Genomic DNA, 26,744 nt, shown 5'->3' with positions numbered 1-26,744 from the left:
ACCAGCGAGAGTAGGCAGTGTGAAAAATGCTGCTTTTTGATGTGTCGCATCGAAATCAAAAAGCAAAGAGGAATGTGCCGGGAATTTCTGATAAGCAAACCATTATTCCACAGATTGTCGCGGTTTTATTGGTGCTCCAGTAGAGGGCGTGGCAGAGACACAAGCCAGCCTGTCTGTATTAAATTGCACCTGGGTAGCAGTATGACTGTGATAATGAGCACAGAAGCACAGTACACATAAGAATAATAAAAAAAACATTCACTACAGAACTATTTAAATAAAAGATGGAAATTTGAACTGAAATACTTTCCCTACACAATGCATAATGGAGATGATAAAAAATGCATCAATCTAATTGTGACGAAGCACAAACGACCAGATTGAAGACATGTTTTTGGAATATTATGAGAAGATCCAGCTCTCTGGAAAAGACACTATTGCTTGGAAATGCTGAAATGATCTACAAGATGGATGGCATCAATCGACAGTAATGAAAAGCAATTGAGAAGAATGAGGACCCAGAAAGATTTTCACAAATATTCTTGAGACCTGCTGTATGAGAATATTGTGTTGTTTTCATTTCACTGTACGTCCTATATTGTGATTCATCGGTTTAATAATTTATAAATGTAATTTCTGTCGTTCTTGGTATTCTACTGACCTCTGCTGGCGTTGGAAAATAACTTTCAGTTTAAAGTTAAATCAAAAGTGTTATAAAAAGTTTATTTACATACAATGAACAACAACTGTTGAAAGATACCGTCCGACTGCAATGACACCGACCAAAATTTTCAATGTGTCAGTTTTGTCTATTACATTATAGATGTCGCCCTTTTTCTTTTGAAGGCCGATTTTGAAGTTTGCCAAACTTTAACGCGCCGAGCCGTATAGACATTGGTCTTGTAGATAATAAAATCCAGTACTACATTTAAACAATGACATAAATAAACTATTAGAAGCTGAAAATGTGATATAAAATTAAAAAGGAGTGTAATTCTAATAGCGTTCTGAATTTAAGAGGCGATATTTTAGTGTTTGTGTCTTACACTAGGGGGCGCTGTTATAAAAACACGCCTTAAGAATACAGATGGAGTGTGCAAAGTATCGTTGCATATGTATGTGAATGAATGGATACGTTCGTTTTCGGTCGTTTTGCTGTATTTGCCGAGAGACGGCAAACAGCATATCGTAGACGAAACACAAGCGTTCTGTACACCTCCAAGTTCATTTTTGAACTATTTTTCAACTAAGCTTGTCGGAAAGTCATATGGTTGACATCACCTTTCCCGGTGGTGCTACTGAATTTTGAAACAAAATCCCGTTAACAAGGAATCCCAAAGGCAATCCATAATTACAAGTTATTATTCTTGCACTTTTATTATTTTATCCGCTTGATTCCCGTCAGCGTTATCACTGTCGTACGAAATCCAGTTACTTATTAATATAATCCAGTAGGTGTGTCTGCGTCTGGCGGTAGAAATTTAGTATTGCTAAAAGTGCGTAGAGCTGTCCGTCTACAGCACACGCCTGTGGTACTACTTACTTTCGCCCTGTAAAGGTGAGAGCCGTTCTAACTGTTATATATCTATGTGGTTACGGTCCCGATAGGCGGGAGTAGCGTGGGTCGGGTTTGTTCGATTAAGGAGGAGCCCAGTGCTGGGGGTGTAACTTCGGAGTTTGGGGCAAAAAGGGAGTAGAGGTGGGCTAAGGAAAGGCATTGAGTGAAATTAAATCAAGAGGAGCATTCATTTATTTAGGAAGTTGCCCTGGTTTGTTCGTAAATTGCATTGGGTAAGTTGGGAGCGTATTTTTTGTAGAATCCTGATGGCTAACGGAGGACTCTTAGCTAGCTTGTAATATTTTATGTGAAAATGCGAAATTACAAAAATGTCAAAACAGTAATATTTGGAATTGAACACGTAATTGTTAATGTTCGTTTCTGAACAGATGCTGGCGGTCATGGAAAGGTAAGATGTTCCATACCTGTCAGCTTTTGTAAGCTAAATGCGTGCTTGATTGTGGTTTAACATCATCCGAATTTAGCTGGGTGGCAGCCTAGCCTGCTGGTCCATGTAGCTGTCACCTATGTAATAGACGGTGCCTGCCAATGCAGTACTATCAAAGTTATCTTACAGACGTCGCTTATTTAGGAGTTGCATGCAGATGCATATAATACTCAGGAACAGTTATTTTGTTTGCTGTTAGTTAACTAAGACGCGGTCATTCTTTAGTTAGCTTACCAAGCTATCCAGGTTAAATAGCTAGATGTATTGCATTGCAAATTTATTTTTCTGCGCTCTGTGGCTAAAGGGACAATGAAATGTAGACTAACACCGCATGTTATTGTAGTATATAAGCAAACGCGGCGGCCCCGCACCGCTGTAATATCGTGCTGCAGTGCATCTGCGGTCCCTGAACCGCGTCTTACGCTGCTGCCGCTTGGCACTGCCTATAGGCGGGTCTGCAGTGCCTCCCTGCAAACATAACCAGTACAATAATAAGATGGAAAAACCGCAACTGCTTTCGGATACCAGAGCCTATCTGCAGAAAACGCGATCAAGCTAAATAGGGAGGATTTTAGCCAGGAAAACAAATACGAAGCATCATTTATATGAGTAAATCTGGCTGCGGGAAGTGTCCCCTCTGCAGTATTACCTAGCGCCATGGTTATTACTACCTGTCTGATATGCACGGTCAGGTAATCTCTGTGCCATGACATAAATACAACTAAACCGACCAGGTTTAACGTATAATTTACAGTTTAGCGAGGCGAGAGGCAGCTCAGAGGTACTGCCTTTGCACAGGGTGTCCAGGTCCCGATCCCACTGTGCTGCAAGGGGGGGGGGGATTCATTTTTCGTTTTGATACTGGTTAATCTGACTGGTGTCAAGGTGGACTGTACCTATTATAATGTGTTCTGCTAATAAGGTCATAAATAAAATTACGAAATTATAAAGACATCAGATATTGATACTGAGTTAATATGATACTTATTGTTAAAGGTAGGATTTTTACCTGTTGAAGTGAAGAATCATCGTTTTAGGCCGTCATGAATACACACACACACACACACTCACTCATGTATAGATAGATTTTTTTTTTGTTTCTAATAGGTAGCATTTATTTTACTGCACTTTTTCCATATTACAGTATTACTCTAAAGAGAGGAATTAATTCTCTGGGCCGGTCAAATGTAAAACGATTGCTGTTCCTTTACGCATTATGAAGCAGTTTATAAGATTAGTGGCGATGATAGATGTTTTATTAAGTGCCTGGTGCTGAATTTGTGTGTCTTGTTGAGGAAAATGGGCTATGTCAGCCATATTGTGTGGGTTTTGCGAGCTCTCGGGTAGCTGTTATTTGTTTGAACAAAGTACTTAAACCAATTTGAGTTGTTCACATTGAACTCAAGGGTGAATTATTATGAACATAACTGTTTATTATTGTTTCAAAGCATGTTGTTAGGAACTGTGCTGATACCATTTCTAGCAATATTTGTATGTGGAATTTTTTGTGAGAGAAAGTCTGTGCCACTACTGAGCTCATGTATTAAACTGTTAAGGTGTCTGGGGGCAGTGTGTGGCTGTGCAGGCCGGAAGGTTGTTGGTCGAATCCCAAAGTCAGCATAAAAATCTCATCACTTAGTCCTTGAGTGAGGCCCTTTACCTCAGTCGCACCAGGGATGGTCTATTCCTGCTTTCACGGAAAAAATGTACGTCGCTTTGGATGTCTGTGTTTGCTAAATAAATAAAAATGCAAAACATCTTCTCCCCTAGGACTCCTGGTGTTTTTTGACACTTGGAGATGGCGCTGCATGGTCAGGAGGACGCCGAGAAGTACTTGTTCGTGGACCGGGCCGTGGTCTACAACCCGGCCACCCAGGCTGATTGGACAGCCAAGAAGCTGGTATGGGTGCCGTCCGAGCGGCACGGGTTCGAGGCGGCCAGTGTGCGGGAGGAGCGGGGGGATGAGGCGGTGGTTGTGGAGCTGGCTGAGAACGGCAAGCGGGCCGTGGTGAGCAAGGACGACATCCAGAAGATGAACCCGCCTAAGTTCAGCAAGGTGGAGGACATGGCGGAGCTGACCTGCCTGAACGAGGCGTCCGTGCTGCACAACCTGAAGGAGAGGTACTACTCAGGCCTCATCTACGTAAGTATCCTCTCCACCTGGCCTGGGTCTCAGTCTCCTGCACATTCAGCTTGCTGATGTCGTGGAAAATTTCCATCACACTCTGGGTCTTTGGGTCCTTACCTCTTAATGTTGGAATTTAGCAAGATGTGTGCAAATGCATGCCAGTTTGCATCCCTTCTCTAGTAAAATATTCTCGTTTTTGTCCCATTCTGATGTCAGAACTGGCAGATTGTTTGCATCAGATTCTTTTATAACGTCATTACATTTTTAGATGCTGATATAAAGTTTTACAAGACTATTAAAGAAAACTCTTGAGATGAGCATTGTTGACGTAGTCGTGAATCCCTTACTGAGGCGTGACCCTATGAGTGACCCAGAAGTGTTTTGCTCAGGTACCCTAGTGACACTCTCTCACTCCGGCAAGCTTTCTAGTCTCACGCTGCTCCGGTCTGTAAATCCAGATCGTCACTGCTCATAAACACTAAACAGTACGGTTGCAATGATCTAGAAATTACCTGTTGTCCTAGAAAAGACGCATTTGGGTGATTGTGGCCCAGTTTGTGACACGTATTCCAGTAATAGAAGCCAGACTTGGAGCGGCTGAGCCACAGGAGAGCGGAGCGGCAGGCTGAGCATGTTCCCGGCCTTTTCTCACGATGAGTCTCTTTCTCCATCTGAGATCTGTCTCATGGTTTGATCACCAACCGCGTTGTCGCCTCTGTCGCTTCTACCCCACAGGACGCGGTTTGCATCACACCTGCAGACCAGGCGTTTTTAATCTGCTGCCTGTCACATGGCTTGCATAGGGGATGTTTGTTCTCCTGACGGGTGGCTTGCTTGGTCATTGGGTAGTGCTGCTGCTTCGCACCTGCAGGGTTGTGGGTTCGGATCCCACCTCCGCTCTGTGCATATGGAGTTTGCATGTTCTCCCTGTGTGGAGCGGATTTCCTCGGGTGTTCCGGTTTACAAAGACGTGTGGATAGGCTAATTGGTGTCATTAAATCGCCTGTAGCGTATGATTGTGTGCAAGCTTAGGTGTCCAGCCTCGTTCCTTATGTTGCCTGGGACTGGCTCCGGGTCCCCATACCAGGGCACGTGGATAGATGGATGAATTTTTTATTAACTGGATAGATTTGCGACCTGTTAAAACTGGGCTGCAGGTCACTGCAATCCCTGACTTAGATAAGCAGGTTTTAAAAATGGCTGGATCCGTGGGTAGTTTCCCGAAGCATTTTAGGCGGAATCCTGCGTGTAACACTGCTGGAGAAGAAACAAGAAAGCAGGTCAAATTATTCATGGACATGGGGAGGTTTCAGCAGCCAGGGGCCTAGTGGTCGGGGTCTTAAAGTGCTTAAAGTCTCCACCCTGTGAAAGCTTTCTGGAGAGCGACCCTGAAGCGTAACTTCTGGGAGTTAAGGTGACGGCTTGCGGGGTGGAGGTGAAATGAGAGGGCTGACCCCGAGCACGTCTGCGAGCGCTGATGGAGGGAGGAGGTCATAGGAAGCCCCCCCCCCCCCCCCCAGCTCCCTGTGGAAAGCAGACGGCTGGGCTGGCTCCGTGCCACGCCCGCAGAGCTACAACCGGCCCATTGTCTCAGTGAAGAGTCCACAGCTGTCTGCGTTTCTAGCATTCTTCGGTCTCGTGCTTGAAACCGTTTCTTTGAGTCGAGAACCAGCTCAGCAGCCGGATCCCCCCCCCCCACACTTTTACTCCCTCCCCTGCACGTCCCGCTTCACTCTTACTCTCTGCCTCCATCTGTGCCCCTCATTTGCCTTATAATCTACGAAATGATTTTCATAGCCTTATGCTTCCAGGTGTCACTGACTTTTGAGGAGCTCAGGAGCTCGGATCAAGTTCCAGAACATGGGGAATTCAGCGAGAGATTTAACCATGACGATTTAGCATGGAAAACTCTCTGTCCCACTCCTCTTCGCTGCAGAGTGCCTTTATCATACTGTTATTCATGGTGCTGTTAAATCTTTATGAGACATGGTCTGATCTGACATGCGTACCAGGACCTCATAATGTTTGACATAAGTTGCCAGAATTTTTTGCAGTAAGCGCGTTTGTGTAAAGACACACAGACAATAAAAACACCAAACGTGTCTGGGGGACACATTTTTAGCCTAAACTTCAAGAGTGTTATATATATCGTTGGTCTGTTTCAACCCCTGCAATTACAAACAGAAGGGTATGTCTACATAGATTCCTAAATGGTGTGTAAATATTGCCTCTTCAGTTAGCTGGTAGGTCCTCGGCAGTTTCTGGGTGTAGGAAGATGTTTGTCGGTAGGTTACGTTCCACTGTTGCCGTTGATTTTATGAAATACACAAACCGACGTCCTACAAAATGTTAATATTGCTGCTTTCTTATCTTCACAATCATACCTGCATGATGATTACTCTGACATGCATATATTAACAAATTTTAATTTAACATTATATTTTGAATAAAATATGTTTTCACGATGCCAGCTGGGATAGGACACTGCGGCCTTGATGTTCTGTGATGTATTGGCATCCTGTCCAGGGTGCCCCCTACCTCCTGCCCTCGCCTTTCTGGGATAAGATCCAGACTCATTTCGAATCTGCATTAACAGTCACGGAAGACGGGTGGACAATGATTTCTGTTTTATTTGCGATTATGTTTAGGATTAAAGAAATAAATGATCGGCCAGACAAATATCCATTAGGCTCTTACTTCTTCAGTTATAAACTCTGAACTCCGTCTTGCAGGGAAGCCTCGGTACATTTCTTACGCTAAGCTCTTAAGATCCGTTTAATTAAAAGACAATGAAAGCGGGATTGACAACAGAAACAATGGAGATGAAGGCTCTTGTTCAGAGACCTTAGCTGGATGCTCTTTGCACTTGTTTTGGTGTGGAATTGATCCAGAGGATGATAAGAAGACCACTGGCCCTTCTGCGTTCTTGGGGAAGACCACACCTGCTGACATGGCAACAGGCATTATTTTCTCCAGCCTGATCATCACCTGGGTAATGGCTGATTGATCTGTGGCTCTCTGTATGATGGAAAACGACCTTGCGTTCCAACAAGCTACAGAAGTCTTCTCAGTTGGATCCAAAGTGCATCAAGCCTTTAAAGACGACTGTTAAAATTGCAAATAAAGGCCTTTTAATTCGCCATCAACATGTATCTCCTGCTATAGTCCAGGAGGGAAAAAAAGCCTTCCTCTAACTTTGCCAGACTGTTAATATAGGAGATTTTATAGTCTGTGCTTATCTAGTTCATAACCAGGGGACTGTCTGTATGTAGGTACTAGATTAGCCTATTAGGACTCTAATGGTTGGAGCTGATTGGGTGAGAAATGCCATGTGACTGTGTATTTCCTTTATGCTCCGCCTTTCCTGCTTGTCCTTGCTGTATTCTGTGGTGTTAGTCAGGGACAGGAGACTCTGTAGCTGATGCGCTGCTCAGCGGTTACATTCTGACCTTCTGTTGATCTCCTCCTCACCGTTGGAGATTTACATTCCCCCCCCACCCCCGCCCCCTCCCAAGTTACCATATCGAAGCCACGAATGTAAACGAGACAGACACAGAGCATAGTCTAGGTCCTGCAGTCTTCCCTGTGCCTGTGATTTTGGGTTCCTGGGTCCTTTGATGGGCCTCCTGGCCCCTGCGATCCACGCCCTGTCTCCAAATCCCCACGCTGGCCTTCCCTTTCCTGCCCTTTGCTTCCGGGCGTTGATCCTCTCCTGTTTCTGTGGCTCAGCTGTGGTTGTTAGTGTGTGGGCGAGGCTCTTACACCAGGCAAACAGCCCCCGTGTCACAGATAAATAAGCTTTATTTAGCTCCTGTCATCAGATCCCGGAGAATCAATTTCAAAAAATGCTCTATCCGGCTTTTGAATAGACCTGAATTGCTATTGCCCAACGCCCGTGTGTATAAGAGGTGAGCTACGTCAGCTACATTGGATAAGAGGATCTGCTGAACCAATGCAATGTTAGTAATGTGGCCACAGACAGATAAAGCCATTAGATATCAGGGTCAGGCACTTCCGGCTGCAGTGGCTTTGCGGCTCCTTTATCAGGTCCTCCGCTACCAAACCCTCTTCTGCTGAGCAGCCTGACCACCACTGGCCATTTGACTGACTGCTGCCTTTGCTCACTCCTCTTCCAGGAGACTGGGTCTTTCTCAATATGTGTACTTGACCATACTTGTATTCTCATGTACCCGTTTTACATCATCATCCATTGCCGAAGACCAGTTCCCATACTCAAGAACAGAAGTGCAGAGGACGGTAAAAATCTCCAGATGTTGTTCTTGCCCCGCTCCAAATATAAAGATACGTCAGTTTCATCCTCGTCAAACAAGGTCAATTCATCGCATCTCAGGTTCGTTCTTGGGAGGCAGGTTAACAAAACCACTCTTGCCAAAACGGCAAGTACAATCCTTGTGTTTGTTTAGTCTGAAAAGTGGCTGATTGGTTTGCAAGTTGGACGCTAAAGTCATTTAGTGATTAATGCAACTGTTTCTGCAACGGAGATGTTTGTTGGTTCCTTCCAGGGGCTGAAAAATGACAAACTTTGAAAAGATCTCAGTGGTGATTTTTTTTTTACATGAGATGCTCTGATTATTTTTCCAGACCTACTCAGGGCTCTTCTGTGTGGTGATCAACCCCTACAAGAACCTGCCTATCTACTCTGAGAACATTATCGAGATGTACAGGGGTAAGAAGAGGCACGAGATGCCCCCCCACATCTACGCCATCTCCGAGTCAGCCTACAGGTGCATGCTCCAAGGTAAGTTGGTGCGAACGAGCAGCTCAACACTAGTTAATGGTGAGGTTACCTCAGGGGCTCATGAAGCTGTAAGATGAATACACACCATTGCCACTCCACTCCCCCTCCCCTGGTCCTTTTGGAGGAACTATCTGAGGATATAGGGGGGGCCTCTCACAACTGAAATAGTCATGTTAATGAGCCTCAGCTGATGGCCCAGATGACCCAGCTGACGTCTCTATGCAGAAAAGGTCAGAGAAGCACAGACGGGTTTATTTACCTCATGAAACGCGGTTATTGGCTGTATGTGGATAATCGGTTTGCCATTTCAGAGGAGTGATGTGACTTTAACGTGAATCAGCGCTCACATCCCTCAGCCTCTCGTACGGACTCGCGTGCGTCACACGTGGCTGATTCGCTGAAGCGGCCATGGATCCTGGACCTGAAAACCAAATGTCTTCAGACAAAGGAGGATTTCCAGGAGTTGTGTTGAAAACACATTCCTTTGAAGGGATTTCACCCCATACGCTACGAAACGTTACGGAGAAACGAGTTGGTGTGTGACAGAAGTAGGTCACTGTCACAGAGAGGTTTGCAGGTCAGTTCCCCAGAGGGCAATAAAGTCAGTAAATAATTTTTCTATGTTAAAATTTAAAAATGGTATGAATTTAAAAACATATCTATTTATCAAATAATGAAAAAAGTAGCTTAAAAAATAGTATTGCCTTTTTGGGTCATAGCAGGACTGGGATTTTGGGAATGTCATTTTTGAAAAGATGCCACATTTTGGACGAGGTCTTCCATCTCGATCGCTGGATCAAGTCAGTGAGATTGTTTGTTTGTAAGGGCCAGTGGCCGCTTCGTGTCTGAAGACACTTCTGCAGATAGATGAGAGGCAGGAGAGGGACCCCCTTTCTTGGGTGTGCAGGTGTCTCGTTTTTCGTAACGCAGCCTGTCTCTTCCAGAGATTTGCGGGCCTGCGGTGTTTCATTCAGCCGCTTGACGCAGCGCCTATGGCCGCCCTGATAGGAAACATAAGCTGTGGACTGAGTTCGTTAAGGGAGAGGAGTCTCGCGTGCGGCTGGGAGGGCCCCGCACCCCCCCATAACCGTTCGTCTTCCCTTCTCCGCTTTTTCTTCCTACTGTAGATGGATCCACAGCCTTCAGTTACTGTCTGTCTAACCCCCAATCCATCAATTCAGTCCGAACATCTATTTTGTCTGCTAATGTTATTGTTGAGCAAATGTCCAAAAAATATCCAGGTTTTTTGAGAGAATTCCTGTAGACTTCTCTGGAAATTTTTTAAAAAAAAGTTTCATTGGATTACATGAGGACTGAGTGAGTTTTGGGTACCGATTCTGTGATATATGATGAGCAAGCCTGACTATTATGGTATTGGTGGTTTCATCGCAAAAATGACAGAAAATTGACAGAGTGTGGGGAGTTGTGTGTATGTCGAAATGGAGGGGTTTCCTCTGTGTGAGTGAGTGATGTGAGTGTGTGAATGTGGGGTCATTAATCCCCCCCTCACTTAGAGTAGCACTGGACTACAGACGGTGAGTCAGTCAGTCAGTCAGTCAGTCAGTCAGTCAGTCAGTCAGTCAGTCCACGCTGAATAACACACTTCTTTATGTATTTCTGACCAGCTAAGCTTTTGTCATACTTTCCATGCTCATCTGGACAATTATAGCGCTGTGTCATGCATTACAGGGGGTTGGGGGGGGGGATTCTTCCTCTCATACTCATGCCGTACAGATCTCGGGGGGGTTAGGACAGCGAGGTCATCTCCCTTCCGCAAGCCCGTCGTCATGCAGCGTGTCCCAGAAGCGCCCAAAGAGCCGGAGATCCACCGCTAGCACTGTGGGATCGCGAGCCTGTCGCATGTCTTTCACGCTGCGCTGCATTTTTCTCCTCGGCTCTTAAGAAATTCGAGCGGGAACAAACTTTCCACGGCAGGAAACGCCCCCCTCCCCGCTCCCCGCACCGCCTGCCTGTTGTCGTTCTGCATTCCAGAGCATTTATTTACAATCGTGCTTAAAAAAGGGCTCCTTTCAGCATGTCTCCCTGTCCCTGCCTGATTTGTGAACACGGCCGAATGAGCGTCTGGCCTTCGCTGGCAGGGCGTTAAAGCGGCTCTGTGGGGCGACTCCTCTGCAAAGCCGCCGCGCGCCGATGCTCCGTGAGTCCCAGGCTCGCTCTGATCGCGCCCTTAGGGGAGCTTTCTGCATAACTCGCCCTCCCTACCTGCTTCACTCTGCCATACTTCAGTTTTTGAGTTTTTTTTCCGAGTTGCCATTAACAGCAGACATAGTTTTTGCTGGCAGTTCTGGTTGTGGAGGCTTTGGTAACAAAGCGAGACCCAGCAGCAGAGGAGGTCAAAGGTCACGGCCTTAATTAATGTAGTGTTGGTGGTAGGCGGAGCTTCATTGTGTTTGTGTAGGGGACCCTGACGCTGCAGTGTAAATGAGGGTGTGTGTGTGTGTGTGTGTCAGGGTGTGCAGACGCAACAAGGAGAGAGTCATCTGGACTTTGATTGGTGCAGGACATGAGCAGGGGGGGGGGGGACGACCAGCCACAAAGGGGGCTTTGTGTAGACACTGGCAGGGTTTTGGGGGTGAAGGGTGATCTGAAAAAGGAGGCCTTGTCTGTTTCTGCAGAGCTGGGCCCCCCCCAGTGGGCTCTGAGTGATGGGACAGGTGTGTGAGAGCACAGGGCTGTCGCCAAGGGGGGGGTGTTCTAAGCGGTTGAGTGATTTAAGCTGCAGACCAGAAGGTTGCTGGTTCAGATTCCTCAACAGAGGCATATAAATTGATTTTTTTGGGTGTTAAACCTGTCCTCGGCTCCCCACCTCCCCATCGGTTTTCACAGAGCATCCCGACTCATCATTTTTGCAGATTGTGGAGGTATTTCCCCCTGTGCATAGTCCCCCCCCCAGATGCCCCCAAATCATGTTTTGTTTAAATTGTACTACAGCCCAGCTCTGAGAATAAAAAAGACATCAGCGGGGATGGATGGAAAGAATGTGCTCTCCCGATCCCAAAGGCCGTGTCGGGTTTTCTTCATGCCGATGGTTTTTAAGGCAGAGGTGGCTGGGAACAGGCAGCTGCATTGGGTCTTGTTCAATGAGCATCAGGGTGCCACTTAAAGATATGGAGAATATGCAGAGTGTGAATCCCCATCCACTAGCCACAGCTCACACCGATGCCTCTCCCACTTGACCCTTGACCACTTTTCTTTGGGTGGACGCTTCTACGTATAATATATATGTAAATGCTTTTCTTTCTTTTCTGTTTCCAAGCAGTGCAAAAAAAAATAAGCTCCAAGCTTAGCCCGGATTCCATATTTTTAGCTCCCAGTTTGCAGCCTGCAGGCTTCTGACCAAATCTAGTGTGTAGCACGGTGGAAACACACTGAAGGGATCTCGGTGCGTCCGGGACGATTTGCCGACTTGCCGGCTGCCTCCGGCTGAGCCAGCTGATCATTTTTATGTGAGTTTCTAACGTAATCGACATGAAATTCAATCACAAATCAGCAGTTGCTTGGTGGATTGGATTTTATTGGGCTGGATTACCGCCAACGGGCCGCCGCCGGTGGGAGGCGGGGCTTTCGGTCAACGCGCATTTCCTTGCAGCAGCCCGTGACGGATGGCGTCCTGCCGTCGGGATTTCGCCGAGGTGCTCGGTGATGTCCTGCAGACTGCGCTTCACATCTGCCGCTCATTATATCCCGGAATATTTTCCGCAATCTCCCCTGTTGGCTTTTGGCCCCCTCCAATGAGGTGCAAGAGGCTAATTTTAACATTTCTGGAACATGTAGTCAGGAAATGCTAATGTGCACCTAAACGAAACCATATGTTTGCTTTGGCTCGGCCAGCCACTTGAAAACTGGCTCCAGCAGCCACTGCGGCTAAGCTGCCTGTCCCTAAAAGTCCAAGCAGGTCAACGGAAGCCCAGATTGAAAAGGTATCTTCACTCGATACTGAAGTGTGTGCTGACAGTTATGCTGCTACTGCATTTGGCACACAGATAAATGGATGAAGATACACCAGTAAATTGATCTCCAAGCTACTTTGACCCTGCCTGCCTAGCGATTGACACAACCTTCAGCCAATCTGATCGCCCCATCTATGCTGTCAAGTAAAATGAGTGCCCAATGCATAGCAGTGTCACTCTGTATACTATGAACTTTTCCATTGTTTCTTACTGTGGATTCTTCAGCAACAGGCATGGTGAGTATTTGGTTAAAGAGAATGGGCAGGAAGTTCATACTTGCTCTTTCGTCCAGTAAGCTTTAACAGACCTCAGATCAGTGCTTTGTGTGAGTTTGGCTTGGATGTGAAAGCCGGATTTTATATGGAGTGTTTGTCAAAGAGAGCAAGAAAGCAGAGGGATATTCCTTCAGGCCATGTTGGTCAACAAGAGGAGTGTGCAGTGAAGCAGCCAGTGGGCACAAGTGCACAGCACCAGCAGAAGGGCTGACCACATGCTTTGTGCTGGTTTTGTTTATCTTATTGTGCTGTGAAGGCAGTAACCGGATGCTAATGATGTTCTAAGGCCATAGCCTGCCTTTGTCAGTCCTTTAATGGGAATGCAGAAAGGATCATCCTTCCTCTGATTGGTGGTTTGACGGGGACAGATCTGTCTCTCTATGTGACATCATGACCATTCCTTAGTGTGTGGGGTCATCAGCGGGGACCGGAATGTGCCGCCGTCATCAGTCCTCCATGGATGACTAATCATAGTGCAGTTAGCAGTAGCTTGGATGACTCGTGACATCCGATGTGCCCCTGCTCTTCGCAGGCTTACTGGGGGGGGGGGGGGGGTAGCATGGAGTCCTGACCGCTGTGTTCACTTTCACCCGTGGTGTTCCGCTGTGTTCACCATCCAGATGACATTAAATTTTGAAGCTGGGTAGCGCCCCCCCCCCCCCCCCTCCCCTCCCACCGCCAACCCTCATTCCATTCAGAATCATCACACAGACTTTCCTATGAGGACGACGCCCCCTACAGGTGGCTCTCTAGACTTCTGAAAGGTCTCGCGTCGTCAGTAACAGCTGTCATTGTTATTCCGGAAATCTCCTACCACTTAGCCGTAGGATACCGCTGCTGTTAGTGCACTGGTTCACCTCCGTGCTGTACGTAGCTGGCCCTTTCAGCCCAGTATGTGCTGGTGGTGTCGACCGGACAGCCCACTCCGCTGAGGCTCACGCTGAGGCTCACGCTGCGGCGCCAGCACAGGAGGGAACTCAGAGGCGCTCCGCGGCCACTCGTGTTACCGCCATGGGCAGAGGACCGGGCCAGGGGTCCGTTAGCACGGGAAGCCGTGCCAGAAACATGTCTGTGGAGTGGAATTTAAGCAGGTAAGAGTGCAGGCTTGTAAGAGGGAGCTGTGGACTGTCTGGCCGGGAGCTGGGAGGTAGCAAAAATGTGAACCGGCTGTGTACGTCCCGGAAGGAAACACTGGTATAGAGGGTCCTGATGTGTCCACCCAGATATCTGCTTTCTATGAATTTACTGTATTTTTCTTGACATCGGAGGATGAAAAATGCTGCTGGGGGGGCCTCGTTGATGCCACACGCCCCGTGTCCTGGTCCCCCTCGTGCTAGTGTTCCCCACAGCTCCATCTCTCATTTTTCACCATGCAGGCCACACATTCCATGGTTCTCGGTTCTTTCCTTCCTCCGTTCTCTCCGTTCTCTGTTTGTCTTGGAGAGTCTTTGGGACGTCATCACCGCGGATTCAGCCTATTCCATACATGGCCGGCCTTGATTTTCTCTAGCTGAAGGAATTAGTTAATAAATAAATAAACAAACAGGCGTAAGAATGTGTCATTCGGGCGGGCGGGAGTGAAGAGGCTGGCCGCCTGGCAGGGGGGCTGACAGGAATGCGCGGAATTCGAGAGGCTACTCCTTTAAGCCTTCTTTGGGGGAGTCAGTGCAGCATGGCAGGGGCAGTGTCTCTCAGTCGAGCGAGATGGACCCCATCCTCCTTCCTGTGGCCCCCTGAGAGGTCCGCTAGAGCTGCTCCAGGACTCCCAGCTTCCAGCGTGGTTCCAGACTAATTTACGGGTCAAATCCACTCATCCCGCCTCGCTACTGCTTGCTGATTTGCTCTTTTGCCTCGTCCAGCAAAAAAGCAAATTGTGTATGAGTGTCTGAATAGGCGGATGGTGGTATGAGATCATTCATCCCCTTGGCTTATGGAGCCGCACCTAGTCTGGATTGGTTATCAAGCCCCATGGCAGGAGCCCAAAAACCACAAAGTAATGAAACCTATAGCTGCCATCACCAGTGTCCCGGAGACGGAGGCATCCTGCATGGACGCCAGGCACCGTTATTGTTGACGGCTCTGGGCTTCGGGGAAATCTGCTTCTCTCTCTGGCCCCAGAGGCTGGCTTTGGATACCCGGACACCGCAAATGCCGTTCTTGGGGAAAAGCCACTGAGGAAGCAGGTATAATGTTCGGATCTCCTCACTGAGGCCTAAGCTCCTGGGAGTTGTACTTGCCCAAAAATGTTCTGAGGGCAGAAGGAAAAATGATTGGTTCAGAGAGATAACCAATCAGATTGTGGAGGAGGTAGCTCCAAGCAACTAGAGGAGGCGGGACCAAGACATCTGATTGGTTGGTCCTGCCTCCGCTTAAAACCTGTACAACTGAAGGCTCAAGATTCTTAAATGGAGTAGTTTTGTTGTCATTATTAGTTTTGTCAACATTAGTTTTGTTGCCCTTTTTCGGTATTGAAAAATATTTTTGGACAGTATTTCTTTATCCTGAACAGAACTAGTCACACAGGATGGGACTTGAATATTTTATCTTTGGAAACAGGGTTTTTGTCTGTGCTGTCTGACTGACTGTCTGAACATAAAACAGCATTTTAAAACTAACTGCAGTGGCTCTCTAAGGTCACTTTTCATGGCTGCCCCCGATTTCCCCATTTGTATGACTCTGTATCCCGTACCACTCGCCTTGTTTGATGGGATTCCTCTGTCACACTTGTAACGTCTTGGAGAAGAAATGTTATCTGCATTAATGAAATGGGGAAGACCCATGTGACGTGACCAGCGGTCCCAGGGAGATAAGTGCTTGGTGTGAAACAGCTTGATTTGTCACAGAGCTGCCCTCTGTCGGGGAGGGTGTTCTTCTTGAAGCAGTAGTTGGCTCTTAGAGAAGTTGATCATACAACGCAGAATGCAGTTTTCCAAAACGCACATATGTGATGCAACTCTCGTTTCAGTTTCCAGAATTCCATGAATATGCACAAATCATAACCGCAATTATTGTGTAATTTAAAACGTATTCCGAGATTATTCTTTCCTATTTTTCGGCACAGCATAGTTGGCAGCTGTGTGTTTTTCCTCAATTTGCACAGCTGGGATGGGTTACATACCTCTCTTAAAGGGGCATTGGTGAGTCTACTCTAAGGGATTTGAATCTATAACATTCTGGTAATAAATCAAGTCCCTTAACCCCTACATCACAAAAAAACAGCTAGCAGATGAGCTCATTTGTATAACAGATTTCCACTCAGCCCTCCTTAGAATCCATTAACATCCTTGCTCATTATTTGTGTGGAAAATGAAATCTGTTTTCTTCCACAGAAAATTTCCAACAACCGTTCATTAGCAGTGAATCGGCAAAGGTGGTTGTCAGTGGAGAAGCAGTATTTAAAGAAATACACTGGGCTGAGAATCACGCACTGTCTTACGGAGTCTGATGACCATTGAGGTGCAGGGGGCGAGGACCCCCATGCGAGAAGAAGCTCCTGATTCACCAACTGGACATATGACTCGTTAATTTTCTATTTTTAAATTTGTATTATGGGATGTCATTGTATTTTATCATGTATCTGGCTTTTGCCCCCCTGGGTTTAGTGATATTCACAGTGACATTATGTACCGTCTATTACAGGACAACTATTCAATATCTATAATTCTACTGAGGAGGCCTGTAACTAGATAATGAACAGTGTGTGTGTGTGTGTGTGTGTGTGTGTGTGTGTGTGTGTGTGTGTGTGTGTGTGTGTGTGTGTGTGTGTGTGTGTGTGTGTGTGTTTGGGTTACGACACTGATATCTAGTAAAATCATTGTTTAACACTCCCCACTATACATGGCCAGGTCCGTGGTATGTGAATGTGGGGAGGGTTAGCCCAGAGCAGTAGGTATTTTATTAACTTCCTTTAATTTGCCTTTTCCAGCAATACCTTTATGGGGTGAGAACTGAAGATAGAGGAACAGAAAGTGATTAGATGTGGCGGAAAGAGCCCTTATGAGCTTCACAGGGACTAAACGGCAAAAAATTAAGGAGCCACTTCCTACTTCCTGTCTACAGACACTGGGCAGCACTATAGAGCAGTGTTTTTTCAAATCTGGTCCTCGGGGTCCTGGGAGGGAGCAAAAATGTGCTAATGGGAGTTTTACTTACAGAAAAATGTTCTAAGGGCAGAATAAAAAATGATTGGTTCAGAAAGATAACCAATTGGATTTTGGTCAGATGTCAGACCAACCAATCAGATGACTTGGTCCTGCCTCCTGTAGTTGCTTGGACCCGCCTCCCCTACAATCCGATCGGTTATTTCTCCGAACCAATCAATTTTCATTCTGTCCTCAGAACATTTTTGTGTAAGTAAAACTCCCACGAGCCAAAAATGTGGACTGTCTGGCAGGGAGCTGGGAGTGAGCAAGAACATGGACCCCCAAGGACCGGATTGGGAAACACTGCTATAGAGGGTCCAGATGTGTTCTGAGAGTTAGCATGCATATGGTTTGACTGCATTTATGTCTCTGAGGTTTGGGGTATGCCTTTGCTGGTGCAGGTCGGGGTGGAACTTGCTCCCCGAGAGTCCAAGTCGCTCTACAGATCCTCCTGTGATAAGAGCAATAAACTTTAATGGAAATTTCTGTTCTGAAACTTTCCATGGTGCTCACTACAAGGTGGCTATCCAGGGCCGATGCCTGCTTTGAGCTCCTGCTGAGTCATACACGTGGGGAGCAGATTCGCCCTGTATGTTAGTCCCACTTGGCTAACACACACCATATCTGTACGTATCCCTTTGTAAGGGTCCACTTTGGCGGTGTCAGTAAGGGGTTTGACCCCACATGTATGGCCTTCCACCTCCTTTAGCTTAGCGTAGCTTTACCGCCAGATGGTAAAGATGCTAATGCTTATGCCTCCGTCAGTCACAGCTACATTTAGACAACCTCAGCCACCCCTGGATCCAAGGAGGAGATATTGACGGCCCTGTCTTTGCGTCTCTCTCCACAGATCGGGAGGACCAGTCGATCCTTTGCACGTGAGTAAAGCCCAGAGTCGTTTCTCCTTGACAGCCATTTTAGTCTGAACTAAATCTGCAGGATGCTTATAACCAGTGAGGATTTGGGACATTTTGTCCAATTCAGTGGCCAGACAGCCAATGATGGGATATATCCTGTAGTTTGTACTGATGTTATGCATTTGTGAGACCAATGCTTATTAAATAAGTCCCTATATCCTGCTGTTTATTTTTTTTCTATTCCAATAAACTTCTTGATTTGACATATAAATCAAATATTTTCCAGCTGCCAAACATCCCTTCATGATACCAGTGCCAGCAGCTCCCCTGTCCCACAGATTTGTTTGCTATTTTCTTTTTTGCTATTTTCCCTCTCATGCTTTATTTAATATCCCAAAAGTATTGTGGGTTTCGGTGTGAGTGGCAGTGGAAAAAAACAAGGGAGAAAATAGGAATAAAGGGAAACATCGAGTGAGCGTCTTGAGTTTCTGCGTTATTTGGAAGTTAAGTAAAGTCTGCATATTTCTGCGTAGCCTGTTATTAACCGCTGTGTTTGAGATGTAGCCTTACGAATGCACTAGGAGTCGACTTCAGAATCCTCAGACGTTTCACACAGTTATAAAAGCTAATTAAATAGCTCAGCGTTTCTGCGGATGCTGCTGTCATCACCGATCTGGGGAGATGATGTGGGGCGTGATCAGATTACAGCCCCTTGGGGCCCCCACTCGCTGCGGCTGGTGAATCAATGAGAAGAGAAAATGAAGAGCAGAGACCCCTGAGTGCGGACAGGAAGGTCCTGCTGCCCTGTCTGCCTCATGTGTCGCCGCTACTGTTTTCCCGTCCACGTAGAGGGGAATCGGGAGCCGGGAAGACGGAGAACACCAAGAAGGTCATCCAGTACCTGGCTCACGTCGCCTCGTCCCACAAGGGCCGGAAAGACCACAACATTCCCGTGAGTTCTGTCATTTCTGTCCCCGCAGATTCCTGTCTCATTCTCGTAACCCCCTCCAACCCCCCCTCCTTCCATCCCAGTGTGCCTGAGCAACAATTGCATCTAGAATCCCCCTCTCTTTTGTTTGTTAATGAGCCAGTTTGCAGTGGAATGTCAGTGGACTGGCCTGCCCCAGTAAATGGTGTGTTTGTTCTTCTGGGAGACTCAGGGGAAACTGAACCCCCAGTGAGGTCAGCGTGAAATGAGATACCCCCCACTCACTCACTCACCCGCCCACCCACTCACTCACCCGCCCATCCGCCCGCCGGAACTCATCACTGAGAAGTGAATAACGTGCCATCGGCATTCAGAGAGGGAGCATGCTGAGTCACGTGACCTCTGTCAGGTCCACATGATCTGCGGGTCGCACTATCTGCTCGTCAGTCAAGCTGAAGCGCGTTACAGCTATTCGCTAATTCAGCAGGTGCTGATGGACATGCACACGCTACCTTTAAGGCTTGCAGTCGCTCTTTGCTGATTCATCCCCATTAAAAATGTTACCCATTGCATTTAGAAACCTTTTCTAGGCCACAAGCCGGACCTTTTTTCCGCATCACCTTCTGCTCTGAATGCCTGAGACATGACATTAAACATCATGCCTTGTGTATTTCTCCTTTTTGCTATAATGCTAATTGCTTCTGTTTAATAATATGTCAAACGAGATGAATGAGGCGGGATTTTTGGTGGGCGTGCTGTCTCTTTGCGAGCGCAAGGCTGCCTGCGTTAGAGCGTGCAACCAGTGTGCTGTTCCCGCGCTTGTGAGACCTTGTGTTTGTGCTTGTGTCCCCCTGTGTGGGGGGCAGGGGGGGGGAGTATGTCTAACTCTTCCCTCTGTTCGTTTGTAACAAGCAGCCTGAATCGCCTAAACGAGTGAAGCTACAGGCAAGTCTTTTTTCTCTTCCTTCGGATAATAATCCAATCGGAACTCTCATCAGAACTCCATGGCTTACATTCTTGAATCAGTTACATCCATAAGACATTTTGCAGACCAATGTATTGTGTCAATATGAATGATAAAAATAGCATATTTATAATATTTTCTGCCTTATAAAAACATCTGAGGATATGGACTTGAAATGTTTAGCATGTAAAACTATTATTTTTTCCTGGTCTGGCAATGACAAGTATAACTTATTTAATTTATTCTAAATATAACTTTAAAAGCTCTTATTTTTGCCCGGAGTGGTGCTAGTATAATGTTGTGACAAATCCAAGCCAGACAAAGGTTTTTTTGGTAGAAAAGTACAGGCCCAGAGGGCTGTGGTATTTAATTTCAGAAGTCAGCACCACAGACAAGGAACTCAGTCCCCTGATGTGGCGGTCTAGAAAGTTCAGGTCCAGAACATAAAAATCCAGGCCAAGGATTTGTTTTAACCAACCAGCTGAGTCCTCTGTGACTGTGTCTCTTTATGCTCAACTAGTTGGTTAAAGCAAAGTCTTGGCCTGGATTTCTACTTTCTGGACATGAACCATCCACCTCTGGCCAGATCTTCGGGTGTCATAGACTCCGAAAGCACGCCCTGTCCTGAGAAAACGAAACTGTCCATCACAAAATCCTTCTGCGCTGTTATTTCTACAAATGCCTGTTCTTTCATTTTGTTTTTCTGCAACAAACCTTTGTGACTCTTCAACTTTTCATTCACGCTTTATCCCCCTTCATGACATCTGCTTTGGCGGCTTATTTGATGTAAATGCCAAGGATTGTCTCACAAATGAGTGCACAGTCAGACTGAAAAGTTGACACTTTGGGCCCTCTGTGTATCGCCATAGCGCAGAGGGCTGCACTGAGATTAAAAGTAGCCCCCCCCCGCTAATGGCTGCACAAAATTTCACAAGTCCTGTTTTTTCCACATAAAAAATGAAATGTCAGCAGTCCCTGGAGGATTCTTGTGCCAGCAGGCAACTTTGCACCTCAAAACAATTCAGAGAACAATTACTTTATCTGCTTTTTGTTGTTCTTTTCTGTAGTTTCCTGGATACTGTCCATCCTGGAGAGTTTCATAAGAACATGTGAAATGAGCCACACGTGGTGCAAACAGACACCCACCGTATGAATGAGGAATGTGCTGTTCCTTAAATCTGGGCTTAAAGCCTCCACGTCAGGATCTTGGTTAACGTTTGATCTCGAGCGCGGTTTTATGTGGCCAGCCGCGTTACGGTGGCCTGGCTGATCTGTGAAGAGGCAGCAGGGATTGCGGCCAGCAGAAATGGGTCAGCCTCCCAGTTGGCTAAGCCTGGGCTCACCCAGTTTTGTTTCCCAGAATGCTTTGCTGTGCCTGAATAAGGAAGCCAGGCCTGGATCACTGAGCTCTGCCCCTATTCTTAGCGGCTGTCTTATCCATCGGAGCAAAATATGAGACACGTGTCACCCCTTAGTATTGAAAAGGTGAGGCTCGTGGGAGTTTTACATACACAAAAATATTCTGAGGGCAGAACAAAAAAATGACCAGAGCTAACCAGTCAGATTGTAGAGGAGGAGGGACCAAGACATTTGATTGATTGAACCTGCCTCTTCTAGTTGCTTGGAACCACCTCCTCTGCAATCTTATTGGTTATCTTTCTGAACCAATAATTTTTCCTCCCACGGCAATGGTACGTTGGTGAGCCATGTCACTAGTGCAGTTATGTTGAAAACACACTCACACTGCCAACTGTGCCCGTCAGCCCACTAACTCCTAACACACACTGTGGGCACACACACATGCACTCGCTATTTATAACAATGAACATTTAACACTGCACGTAACATCACAATACAGCACCATGACATTTCAGTACATTTACAAATACATTTACAGCTATTTACAAAGTTGACACCAATCTAACCTGCCGCACTCGCATTGCCTGATGGTACCTCCAGTGCTATAGCACAGATTTTTTAAATGATACTTTAACTGGCTGCTCACTGCCTTGTTATCTCCTGGACAGGGGGTTTCTGGGCTTCTCTAGACCGCGGCCTGACTGTGGAATTGAGGCTGTTACTAATTTGGATTTGGATGTTGCTTGTTGTCTGTTTTCTGTTCAGCAACTGGGCCCAGAAAAATGCCATGGTGTTAAATTGAGTGTTAGATGTGACGATTAAATCCATCATCCTATGTCTCAATTTAGCCATCTTCATGAATTAGTCTGAAAGACATTAGCTATCCGAAAGGAGTTAATGATAGAAAAGCCCAGTTACACGGACTGAGCGGTATTCCTCGATTCTTTGCACGGAAGGCAATTAAGCAAGAAAACAGGTCTCAGTTTTCCGCTTGGGCTAATAAGCTGATGACAGGTTCTCTGAATCTTTGAGCCGGCAAAGTGCTGCCCTCTCTGTTCCATCAGCATATGCTCTCCTGCATCTTGCCACCCAGGTTCACTTTCGGCTGGTTTTGTTCTCTGGACCAGCACCCAAATCTCAGTGGCCATTTCCAGCTGGTCCCTCAGTGTTTTCAGTTCTCATTTCCTCTTTAAAATGAATCGTCTGAGCATGTGTCGTGGTGAGAGGTGGTGATCCCCAGTCTCCCCTCCCAGCCTGACGTCACACGGCTTTTCAGCAGCTCCTGTACCTTTCAGGGCGAGCTGGAGCGTCAGCTTCTGCAGGCCAATCCCATCCTGGAGTCCTTCGGAAATGCCAAGACTGTGAAGAACGACAACTCTTCTCGATTTGTAAGTCTGGTCTAACTCTCCTGGTAATTTAATCATCTTAATAGCTTACTTTGAACTTTGATGGACTTGGTCATTTCGTCCATCTGGTGTTGTGGCAGGAATGAGGAGAGCATTTGTAGGCTTTGGTGTATTTGAGTCTTTGGCTGCGGGGTGATGAATACTCAGCAGTAGAATGGAATTTGCATATGGCTTTCTGTAAGCTGTGGTCTATGCACCTGGAACATTCCGTCACCGGATTGTGGTGAATCACGTGAATCGCTGACCTCGTAGTTTTATTTTCCAAGATGTGAAAAATGAGGATCAGGCTGCAGATTGCCTAATCTGTGTGTGTGTGTGTGTGTGTGTGTCTGCTTGTTTATGCAGGGCAAGTTCATCCGGATCAACTTTGATGTGACCGGTTACATCGTGGGGGCCAACATCGAGACCTGTATCCTAAGAGACAAGGGAGCCCAAAGTCTCAGCCTAGGGAGCAAATCCGGGTTCATTGCCATTTGCATGGATACCTGCTCATTAGATGGAACTGTCACCAGTCCAAAGAGGTTTCCATGTCTTACTCTTTCATCAAAGTAATTATTTTCTGCGCATCTATATCTAGTTGTACATCTGTATCCCAGGAAACCTTAACTAGCTGGTGACCAGTTTAGTTTGTGTTGCCAGTGCTACTCAGAAACTAGCACAGGATTTACAAACAATGCTTTTTATCATTTTTCCATCCATCCATCTGTCCATCCAGCTATCTATACCTAGTTGCACATCTGCATCATTTTTTATTTTGTCAGAGTGGAAAAACCAGCCTGGTCTCTTTATTTAATTGTAGTAGATCCCTGGTGGTTTACGGAATGCCTTTTACAGTACTTGCAGATATTGTTGATCCTAAGAATGCAGAGCTGTTCTCAGTTCCAGCTGTGGTCAGCTCCATCACTCAGCTCTGTCACTGGGATCCTCCCAGTCTTAGCTGGGTCAGCTCGTCGCCCCCACACAGGAACCACCGGCAGCTGACGTGTCCTCTTTAGCGCCTCCACTGGCATGCCACTCAGATCGTTTGATCAGTCCTTGACCCCCCCACCCCCCAGATCTGCTGGAGAAGTCGCGAGCCGTCCGGCAGGCCAAGGACGAGCGCACATTCCACATCTTTTACCAGCTGTTGGCAGGAGCCGGCGAGCACCTGAAGTGTGAGTGAAACGTTGTTACCACCTAGACAGTCCAGCTATTAACACACGTTGGGAGGGGCCTGTGTCACATGGTACAAGAGCTCAGTAAAAGCTCCATCAGCTGTGCATCAGTTTAGGGCTGGGTGATATATCGATAAAATACCATATCATTCATCGTCATGAATTTGAATATTGTCGTGAAATAGCCTAAAGACTTGCTTTTCTTGCATTAGGCTTTCTGAGTTAGGATGCACTATAATGCACAGACAAAAACAAACTTAAATTAGATTTCAGTTTGAGTGCATTCAATTTGTTTTTTTATGTTCTGAATCTGAAGGGTAATTTTAAGATAATTTTAAGCAAAAGTGATGCATTTAAGTAAAGAAATTATATTGAAATTATCAATATCATTTGTATATGAAAAAAATGATCTTGACAAAATATTTTGCCATATTGCCTAACCCTACTTGAAATGACCATGTTTTAGAAATTATTCTTAACTAGTTGGGAGTTAAATACTGCACTATGGATACAGTGGTAGACATATTTGAGAATGAGAGGATGACGACTTTATGGTGACACGCTACATTCCTCCCCGTTCTCAGCGGACCTGCTCCTGGAGAACTTCACCAGCTACCGCTTCCTTTCCAATGGCAACATCCCTATTCCTGGGCAGCAGGACAAGGACATCTTCCAGGAAACCATGGAGGCCATGAGGATAATGAGCTTCTCCCATGATGAGATTACAGGTGTGAGCTACAGGGCGCACACATGGGGGCCATGAGGATAATGAGCTTCTCCCATGATGAGATTACAGGTGTGAGCTACAGGGCGCACACATGGGGGCCATGAGGATAATGAGCTTCTCCCATGATGATATTACTGGTGTGAGCTACAGGGCGCACACATGGGGGCCATGAGGATAATGAGCTTCTCCCATGATGATATTACTGGTGTGAGCTACAGGGCACACACATGGGGACCAAGACAGAGTGTGGCATCGTTAAGGAAAAACACAAGATGTATAGGCATAAAAATATGCAGGTTCTGCTATTTTGGTTGGGACAAGTGTGGAGAAAATGTCTCCATAATGGTATATTTCTTTTGAAAACATGTACACGAAACAATTCATGTTTTGCAAGGACATCCTGATTTTGCCAAATTTAGTGTGTCCCTGAATCAACAAGGGAGGGGCTGGTGTTTCACTTCTTTAACCAATCACAGTCGACATCGTATGACATCACCACATTGGGCCATTTTTTCTTATTTTAAACCTATTTTCAAAAGCTTCCAGCCATTGAGCCGGGGGACATGGCTCAGCGGGCTAAGCCCCTGTGCCTGTGATCACGAGGTTGTCAGTTCAAACCTTGTTGTTGTTATTATTATTATTATGAAATAAAGACGCACCCTTACATTGGTCCATACAGCCTTTGCAGGGGAGCATGTTCCTGTGTTTTTGTTTATCCGTGTCCCTTAATAAAATGCAGACACAAATGAAACAGGTACTTTAGGAATCGGTGCGCCTTGCTACAGAAAACACTGGTTTTACTGAAGGTGGTGACATCATACAATGAAGACTGTGATTGGTTAAAGAAGTGAAACGTAAGCCTCTCCCTTGTTGACCACATTGACACATTGAACTCGGCAAAATCAGGATGTGCATTTTGCAAGCCATAATAGTCACCAGATTTGAAAAAAAAAATGTTTATCAGTTTTCATGACTTTGTTGTCTGCTAGCAGTCAGGCTAAGTCAGAACATCACTGGGAACTCACAGCCAGTAATGTAAAGTGCGTATCTTTGTGTGTATACAGTCTAATCCTCATGTTTACCAACTAAGGAAGCTCATAATTTAACTGGGAGAGTATGTGATTTGTAATGTATATTGCTTGAGCCCGCCTGACCTCGCTGTGACCTTCCTGTGACCTTCCTGTGACCCTGTCTCTGTAGCCATGCTCAGGGTTGTGTCCTCAGTGCTGCAGTTCGGGAACATCGTATTCAAGAAGGAAAGAAACACAGACCAGGCCTCCATGCCCGAGAACACAGGTACTCGCAACCTCACACTTCCCTTTTATTGCATGTTTTCATGGAGAATATTCCAGAAGGAGGCTTTTCATGCCTATTACAACCTCTTTCGTCCAGCTCCTCCTCTCTCTACTCAGCTACATGGTCAAAATTAGCAAACTGTTATCATTTCTGACCAAACTGTCTGGTCTCGCTGTAGGTGTCTAAACAAACTTCTAGAGACACGCAGAAGGAGACATAAATTTCCTGAGTTTACTCCATAGAGTTTACTCCAGACATAGAGTTTTCTCCAGAGAGGCATAACTAGGCTGTGTTGCATATTCTTTTTTTTATTTATTTCTGTGCATTCTTAAGCGGTTAGGAAACTGAAAGTTGGTTTGGCGGTGGTTTTGCACTAGAACATATGCCAGGAGTCATTTTTCCTTAACACTTTTCTCCATTAATGGTCTGCTCTTTAGCTCCCGCGCCTGTCAGTGGGATGAACGATGTGTTGGTCCGTCTTCAGGGCCAGTTAGCTGGTCATCATTTTTCTGTCACCAGAAACCGGCTGTGTTCACAGCAGAGCCATTTTCCACTTGGCGTCGGCATCTATAAATAGGTGTCCACCAATAACCATTCCTGGTGATTTCATCCCCTAGCTGCCCAGAAGCTGTGTCACTTGCTGGGCATGAACGTTATGGAGTTCACACGCGCCATCCTGACTCCGCGCATCAAGGTCGGCCGTGACTACGTCCAGAAAGCACAGACCAAAGAGCAAGTAGGTATTCCTGAGCCGTGACAAAGATGGGGGCCG

The 26,744-nt window shown here is 46.3% G+C and overlaps 1 protein-coding gene across 8 annotated transcripts in view; it reads left to right on the top strand.

The window, feature by feature from the left end:
* Positions 1–1,649: 1,649 nt before the first annotated feature.
* Positions 1,650–26,744, top strand: part of LOC125717684 (myosin-10-like) — a 46,599-nt gene continuing 21,504 nt past the window's right edge. For 2 of the 8 annotated variants that reach the window (XM_048990872.1, XM_048990869.1), the window contains exons 1-12: positions 1,650–1,791; positions 3,777–4,149; positions 8,737–8,893; positions 18,132–18,159; positions 18,988–19,090; positions 19,982–20,011; positions 22,685–22,777; positions 23,141–23,204; positions 23,851–23,949; positions 24,534–24,677; positions 25,877–25,972; positions 26,590–26,708. In XM_048990872.1, the coding sequence (XP_048846829.1) occupies positions 3,805–4,149; positions 8,737–8,893; positions 18,132–18,159; positions 18,988–19,090; positions 19,982–20,011; positions 22,685–22,777; positions 23,141–23,204; positions 23,851–23,949; positions 24,534–24,677; positions 25,877–25,972; positions 26,590–26,708 (1,278 nt within the window). In that variant the 5' untranslated portion in view covers positions 1,650–1,791; positions 3,777–3,804. Of the gene's footprint in view, positions 1,792–1,947; positions 1,968–3,776; positions 4,150–8,736; positions 8,894–18,131; positions 18,160–18,987; positions 19,091–19,978; positions 20,012–22,684; positions 22,778–23,140; positions 23,205–23,850; positions 23,950–24,533; positions 24,678–24,710; positions 24,746–25,876; positions 25,973–26,589; positions 26,709–26,744 lie in introns of those variants that run through there. The other 6 variants (XM_048990871.1, XM_048990867.1, XM_048990873.1 and 3 more) reach the window with 4 other exon arrangements.

This window comes from Brienomyrus brachyistius, chromosome 22 (genome assembly GCF_023856365.1).
Source record: "Brienomyrus brachyistius isolate T26 chromosome 22, BBRACH_0.4, whole genome shotgun sequence".
Classification (NCBI taxonomy): Eukaryota; Metazoa; Chordata; class Actinopteri; order Osteoglossiformes; family Mormyridae; genus Brienomyrus; species Brienomyrus brachyistius.
Note: the sequence above shows the minus strand (reverse complement) of the source record. Positions and strands in the feature narration are given on the sequence as shown.